General features: G+C 38.5%; 2 protein-coding genes across 2 annotated transcripts in view; one reads left to right on the top strand and one right to left on the bottom strand.

The window, feature by feature from the left end:
- The first annotated feature begins 5,000 nt into the window (after positions 1-5,000).
- Positions 5,001-7,711, top strand: LOC21404518 (nuclear intron maturase 1, mitochondrial). The gene has a single exon (XM_010112672.2). The coding sequence runs from the start codon at positions 5,156-5,158 to the stop codon at positions 7,247-7,249; it is 2,094 nt and encodes a 697-aa protein (XP_010110974.1). The 5' UTR covers positions 5,001-5,155; the 3' UTR covers positions 7,250-7,711.
- A 178-nt stretch (positions 7,712-7,889) lies between these two features.
- LOC21404517 overlaps positions 7,890-8,266 on the bottom strand; it is a 1,067-nt gene continuing 690 nt past the window's right edge. Inside the window, exon 2 of the mRNA XM_024175162.1 lies at positions 7,890-8,266. Within this exon, the coding sequence (XP_024030930.1) occupies positions 8,243-8,266 (24 nt within the window). The 3' untranslated portion in view covers positions 7,890-8,242.

The raw sequence follows: 8,266 nt of genomic DNA, 5'->3' as shown, positions 1-8,266 counted from the left end.
CGCGCGGGGTAGACACCAGAAAAAGAACAGACCATTAGACAACCGAACAAACAAAAAATTGACCAAGAACATACCATTAACAAACTCTATTGTAAAACATTAAAAACATTTAATTTTACATATTTTTTTGACTTTTTGGGTATTAATAAACATTTTAATTTATAAAAGAGAAAAAAAATTGGTAAAAGAAGAAAAAACCAAGAACAGACCATTAAACGACCGAACAGACCAATAACCGACCACTAGACCAAGAACAGACCATTAAGTGACCGAACATACCAAGAATAGACCGGAACTGACCGAACAGACCAAGAACAGACCAGAACTGACCGAACAGACCAAGAACAGACCATTAACAAACTCTATTGTAAAACATTAAAAATATTTATTTTTACATATTTTTTGACATTTTGGGTATTAATAAACATTGTAATTTATAAAAGAGAAAAAAAAATGGTAAAAGAAGAAAAAACCAAGAACAGACCAAGAACAGACCAAGAATAGACCATTAACAAACTATATTATAAAACATTAAAAACATACATTTTTACATATTTTTTGACATTTTGGGTATTAATAAACATTGTAATTTATAAAAGAAAAAAAAATTGGTAAAAGAAGAAAAAACCAAGAACAGACCAAGAACAGACCAAGATGGTTCTTATGCTGTTCTTGGATGTTCTTGGTTTGTTCTAGGTTTTTCCTTTTTTTAATAATTTTTTTCTCTTTTATAAATTACAATGTTTATTAATACCTAAAAAGTCAAAAAATATGTAAAAATAAATTTTTGAATGTTTTACAATGGAGTTTGTTAATGGTCTGTTCTTGGTTTTTTCCTTTTTTACTAATTTTTTCTCTTTTATAAATTACAATGTTTATTAATACCCAAAAAGTCAAAAAAAATGTAAAAATGTATGTTTTTAATGTTTTACAATAGAGTTTGTTAATGGTTTGTTCTTGGTCTGTTCTTGGTCTGTTCGGTCGATTCTGGTATGTTCTTGATCTGTTCGGTCGGTTCCGGTCTGTTCTTGGTCTGTTCGGTCGCTTAATGGTCTGTTCTTGGTCTAGTGGTCGGTTCTTGGTCTGTTTTTGGTCTGTTCGATTGTTTAATGGTCTGTTCTTGGTCTGGTGTCTACCCCGCGTGCGCCAGTGCCCCCCCTCTCGCGCGCGAGTGCCACCCCCCTCCCGCGCGCGCGCCATTGCCCCACCGCGGGTGCCCGTGCCCCCCCAATTTTACCCGATTCTACAATGAAAGACACATTTTGCCATCTTCGAGACTGGTTCGAAGTTTTCCAAAAAAAACAAAAAACATCATTGTGTAAAAATTTGGGCAGCATTTCCCCATAAATATAAGCTTCCCCAAAGCCATAATAACCTGTTGCATATAATAAGTGTAAATACATTGTAACGCCAAAATTTTTTTTTCATGAGTACATCGATGCGTTTTTACATTTCTTCTGATAGTGTCCATATTGCCCACACCTAACACATCGGTTCTGTCTTCGTGTGAACTCACCTATGCTGGGAATGCATTTTTACTTTGGCCTACCCCTCTTTGGTACAACTTGCGGTGGAAGAAGGTGAACTTCCTTTACGTGATTCGGAATATCCCATTGCGAAGTATCCGACACATGATAGATTGTCTCAGCATACGCAAGAGCCCAAACTTCTGTCCTGTAGTATTTTGAGCATAAATCATAGAAAGATATTCCTGCTTCTCTACAACATGATATTGCATGCTCGCATGGTATCTGCTCAAGGTCGAACACACGATAAGTGCAACTCCTCGCTCCAATGTTCACAATTGCAGTGGCATCTCCACCTGTCACTTGGAACTCAACAGTATTAAGTCTTGTGGCCGTTAGAAATCCCGCTTTGTTGTGCCTCTCACGAAAAGTTTTTTCCACACTTGGTGTTAATAATGTTTTAGTTTTAGAAGCTTTGACCCGTCTGTTATTAAACCACTCTGACATCTTCACTTGTATAAAATTAAAGAGGGCAATAACAAGGTAATCTCTAACATCTTTGAGCATTGCATTAACTGACCCAGACATGTTTGTGGTCATAATATTATATCGATTTCTTTTAAAATGAGCACGAGACCACATTTCAAAATGAACCTGCTTCTGTAGGTATCTGGCAATACTGGGATATCTTGCAGACAACTCATCAAACAAGACAGAAAACTCGTCAATGCGGTAGGCCTTAGCAGTTTTAAAGAACAATGGCAGAACACCGCTACATCTGAAATTACTCTTGATGCTTTGAGACACATGTCATGTGCAACAACCGTGATGTGCTAATGTATAAACTATAGACAATGCGTTACTTATACTTTGATTCCTATAAGAAATAAAAACTAATTCCTCAGAATCAGTGATAATTTCCTTCAAGTTTGAGAAGAATCATGTCCATGATGCATCATTCTCTGAGTCTACAATGGCCCATGCGATGGGATAACAATGACGTTCACTATCCTGTGCAGTGGCAACTAACAACGTACCTCTGAATTTTCCCTTCAACCACGTTCCATCAACACTGATAACTTTCCTCATGCAACTAAAACCTCGTATACATGGTCCATATGCTAGGAAAATATAGATAAAACGGTTATGTTCATCAAAATGAATATTGGTGATACTGTCGTGATTAGTAAGAGACACCATATGAAAGTATGATGGGAGCTTAGTGAAGCTTTCTTCGGCCGTACCTCTTACGAGTTGAAGTGCATGCTCACGAGCCTTCCATTCTTTGTAATAACTGAAGTCCGTCCCGAATTCGTCACGGGCGTATTTCCCTGTTTGACGCCTATAAATTGGTTTTTCATGCAACTTTCAATAACGGAGTACGTTGCTTGCCTGTGCTTTGCCGAATGCTTTTCTAACGAGCAAGAGTGAACACCATTATACTTGCGGATTACAAACATGTTCGATAGTCTCAGTTTGCAAGCTCAGATACGCCACACACATTTCGGATCCACACACTCTACTACAAGCACGTCTTTATTTGATTTTATTGTTCGAAACTCAAACTTTCCCTTCAAAGCTATTAAATGCAGCTTTTTCTTCAAATCATTCTTACTTGTAAAGTACTGACAAACTTCTAAACTAGATCCGTCACTGAAGGTAGATCCATGAGATGATCCAAACTCAGTCTGGTCGATACAAATTAAAGGACCAGCAACTTCTACTTCATTTAAAATGGCAAGTGGTTGTGGCTCTAGTTGTGACTGTGACTCTGGTTGTGGCTGTGACTGTGGTGGAATATCATTACGAGTTGAAAACTCATCTGAAGCTACAACACCCATAAAATCACGATAAAAAAAAATCGTCATGCAAAGGATTTCTACTAATTTTGACTCCATCAATATGTTCTTCTGGATTCATAAACTTCTCATCCACTATCACGTGTAGCGGTACCTCATGGACTATATCCTTGAAGAATAACAAATCATCAGTCTTTTATTACAACAGGCAACGATTTCTGTTTCAAATTCGGTACCCACAATAACTGCAAAGAATGTTTTTGTCCATCAATTCCACATTTTTTACATATCTTATCAATGAAGATTTCAAGAGTATCCTTCTCATCCATATATATGTCAATTAAATTACAGTTTGTATGCCACACCCAACAACTTTCATTCTCCTCCTATTTTCCTCCAATGTCAAAAAAGATCCTCCACTGAGGCATTATTTAGATTTTAAAACTGCAAAAATTTAATCAAGATAATAATATGTCATTAAACCAAACTAAATATCCCACGAACAAACTAAAACATACTATATAATGAGAATAGACCAAGAACATACCATATAATAAGAACAAACTAAGAACAGACTAAGAACCGACTGTGCAATAAGAACAGACTAAAAACTGACTGTGCAATAAGAACATACCAAGAATAGACCAAGAACAGACTAAGAACCGACCATATAATAAGAATAGACCATATAATAAGAACAAACTAAGAACAGACTAAGAACCGACTGTGCAATAAGAACTGACTAAAAACTGACCGTGCAATAAGAACAGACCAAGAACTAACCGTGTAATGAGAACAGACCAATAACTGACCACGAACCGACCATGTTATAAGAACATACCAAGAACCGATCATATTATAAGAACAGACCAAGAACCGACCATGTATAAGAACAGACCACGAACCGACCAAGAACAAACCTTTTTTTTTCTAAACCCAGCAGATCTTCATCATATCAGACAATGTAAACTGGTCTTTTACTATGTAAAATTACTATTTTAATGGATTTTTAACATGTTTAACTACATTCTCATCTTAAAAACATATGAACAACAACGAAAAACACCACGAGAGATATAGAAAAAGAAAGACTTACTTAGTAGCTCTTCTTCAAACTTTGTTTTGGACGAGAAAAAAACGCTGAATGGGCAAGATAATAATGATAATGAGGTTATGCGACGACGATGACTTGAGAAGAAGAGAGAAGAAATGGAAGGCGTCTGGGAGAAGAAAATGGCGCGAAATGGAAGAGGAGGAGCAGAAAGAAAACCCTAAAAGTATTATTAATGACGTGGAATGCTGATGTAGAAGTTGGCCTATTTACCCAATTTATTTTTTGTGTGATTTATTTACTTAAAAACACTTTTTACGTAGTCTATTTATACAAAGCGCCCTTTAATTACAGCGTTTTTTCTCCCACATACGTCATTACTTAAATTATGTAAATGAACACACTTTATTTAACGTTAAATGAAGGAAAAATTAATAGTTAGTTAATTTATTTTTTATAAGAGGGTTAATATACGTTATGGGTGTATAACGGAGGCCTATTATGTGCAAAAAGTCCGAGCTAACCCCATTCGTAATTGCAGAGTTTAAAATGTGATCATTACTTAAATTATGTAAATGAACACACTTTATTTAACGTTAAATGAAGGAAAAATTAGTAGTTAATTAATTTATTTTTTTATAAGAGGGTTAATATATGTTATGGGTGTCGAACGGAGGCCTATTATGTGCAAAAAATCCGAGCTAACCCCATTCGCAATTGCAGAGCTTGAAATGTGATTTGATCACAAGCGGCAGTGGCACAACGAGGTATAAGTCCCCTATTTGCCCGTCATTCATCCCTCCAGAAGAAAAACAAGCAACAAAAAGGAGAAGAGTAATATGTCTCTGAGGACATTCATCAAACATCTGGGCTGCAAACACTCCTGCTTACTCAAAACCCTCACTCGAACACTCTCTTATTCCCTCTCTTCCCCACCAAAACCACGACAATCAGCCACAGACAGCCCTGTCCATTTTCAACAAGACCCATATTCTCTCCTCAAAGAAGACCCAATTCAGATATGTTCTTCCATGTGGGTCAAATCCTTCTCTTCTCCTCCCACAACTTCCTTCCCGAACCTCACCGGCTTTCTCTCCAAATTCGACCTCTGGGTCTTGGCCTACCAGCGCTCCTGCGCCCACGTGACCGGCACGTTCCCTCCCCGCAACGCCATCCACTCTCAGCCCCTCCACGACCTCTTGTCCCTCCGAAACGCCGTTGTTTATGGCCGCTTCTTGTGGAACGACAAGACCCGCCAGATTCTCCGTAGCCCGAACGACAAACCCATTACGAAAATCATGTCGAAGAGGAAACTTCAGGCTTTAATTGATTCAGACGAGCCGTGTTTTCAAGACAGGGTTGTTCAGGAGGTTCTGTTGATGATTCTGGAGCCGGTTTTCGAGGCCCGGTTTTCGCAGAAATCGCACGCCTTCAGGCCTAATCGGAATGCCCATACGGTTATTCGAACGATTCGGAGTAACTTTGCCGGGTATCTCTGGTTCATGAGAGGCGATTTGAGCGAGATTTTTGATAATGTGGAGAGAAATGTGGTGATGGGTTGCTTGGAGAAGGCCGTAAAGGATAAGAAGATTTTGGGTTTGATCAAATCCGCGCTTAAAGCTCGGCCGCGGAGAGATTCCGGTGCGGAATTGGAGAAGAATAAGAAGAAGAAGAAGAGAGGGGCTACAAAGAAGAGGATTTTGAATGAGAATGAGCCGAAGCCCGACCCGTATTGGTTGAGAACGTTCTTCGATTTCGCGCCTGAAGAGGCTGCCAAGGTACCTTCTTATGGATTTTGTGGAATTCTTAGTCCTTTACTTGCAAATGTATGCCTTAATGAGTTGGATCACATGATGGAAGATAGGATTGTTGAGTTCTTTAAGCCTTCGAAGCTCGATTCGATTTGGAAAGACTCGATAACTGACGGGTGTCATAACTCGTCTTGGCCGGAGTTTGTTCCGTCCGGTGGGAAGGGGAAGACTAAAAAAATGGATTACATAAGATATGGGGGTCATTTCTTGGTTGGGATTAGAGGTTCTAGAGAGGATGCAGTGAATATTCGGAAGCAAATAATCGAGTTTTGTCAGTGGAAATTCGGATTAAGATTGGATAATTCGAAGTTAGAGATCGAACACATAACTAGAGGAATTCAATTCTTGGACCACATAATATGCCGCAGAGTGATTCACCCAACACTTCGTTACACCGCTAGCGGAGGTAACGTTGTGAGCCAAAAAGGCGTCGGGACTTTGCTTTCAGTCACTGCTAGCTTACAGCAATGTATCCGCCATTTTAGGCGGCTTCAGTTTGTTAAGGGTGACAGAGATCCTGAGCCTCTGCCCTGCAATCCGATGCTCTACTCAGGTCAAGCTCATACCAATGCTCAGATGAATAAGTTCCTTGAAACAATGGCTGATTGGTATAGATATGCCGATAATCGCAAGAAAGTTGTTGGCTTTTGCGCTTATGTGATTCGCAGCTCGTTGGCTAAGCTGTATGCTGCAAGGTACAGATTGAAATCTCGAGCCAAGGTGTATAGAATCGCGTCAAGGGATCTAAGTGGTCCTTTGAGGGAGAGCAGCAGCAATTCAGCGCCCGAGTACTCTGATCTTTTGAGGATGGGGCTTGTTGATGCAATCGAACGGGTTCAGTTTTCACACATGTCCTTGATTCCTTCTTGTGATTACACTCCGTTTCCGAGGAACTGGGTGCCGGATCATGAAAAGGCGTTGTGCGAGTACATTCGACTTGAGGATCCAAAGTTCTTTTGCAAATTGAATAGATCGGTTAAGAGGCAAGGTTTGAGTTTGCCTCAAGATGAGTTGTCCGAAACTGTGTGGTATTTAAAAACCCATGGGGTGAAGAACCATCATCGTCGTGCAGAAAACGATACGAGAAATGATGATTACTCCGAAGTGTCTGGTGCATCTTGATTTGGTTATTGAATTGGCAAGAGCCATTTGAATCTCGAAAGTAAAATTGCTTGGATAGTTGCTTAAAGGTCTGCCCCAATTGTCCGTATCAGGACATATTTCCGTCAACATCGACATTTCCATCTGATGAAACTGTTCATCAGAATCAGAAATGGAGTGAGAAATGTGAGATGGGACTAGAAGTAACGAAAAGTTTCCTAACTAAACTTTTTTGGTGATAAGCTTCAATACTGGAGAATCAAAAGGGTTTAGTTTAATTTTATCAATTGGGGGAACTCTTGAATGGCAAAAAGGTTGGCTATATGGAATTGGAAAATATGGCATAGCCTTTCCATTGAATAATAATGAGTATATATATAAAGTGTAGGCTATTGGTAATAATTCTAGGACTGAAATCTCTTGCTGCAGACTTGGGATTTTCTTAGTCTGTGCATCCATTGATTTAGAATAATTCTTTTTCTGTACTATATTCCAAATAGGTTGATTAAAGATTCAACGTTTCCCATAGTAAAAAGTTGCATATATTTGTTCAAGGATCTCTGTTGAAAGAGCAACCAGATTTAAGTTCATCGCATAGATGAGTTAAAGAAAAGAATGTATAGATAGTTTTATTTATATCTCTGTGATATTATCGTAAATTTGAATTCTTGATAGAGATAACAAGAAAGAGCATATTTTTGTTCAATGTCAATTTATATATTGATAAGATTTATATGCGTTTTAATTTCAGGTTCGAGCTTATATCTTGGATTTGATAGGCTAGAATCCAATCGTGAACGTTCATTGGGGAGGGAAATCCCTGCTTAAAATATAAGCCAGGAAATGGTGAAGCTTATATTTTCGGAATGTAAATCAAGTTACTAATTTCTGAATTTGAAAGGTACACAAACTCGCGAAAACCATACCATTTTGATACACCATTCTCTTCTACATTTTCTATGAAAACCTAAACCCAAAGAAGGTTCATCTCTTTCGTCAATCAATAATGCCACTTCATTCCTTGATCTCGAATGCCGA

This window comes from Morus notabilis, unplaced genomic scaffold (genome assembly GCF_000414095.1).
Source record: "Morus notabilis unplaced genomic scaffold, ASM41409v2 Scaffold336, whole genome shotgun sequence".
Taxonomy (NCBI): domain Eukaryota; kingdom Viridiplantae; phylum Streptophyta; class Magnoliopsida; order Rosales; family Moraceae; genus Morus; species Morus notabilis.
The sequence above is the reverse complement of the archived record's forward strand: the minus strand, read 5'-3'. Positions and strand labels throughout refer to the sequence as shown.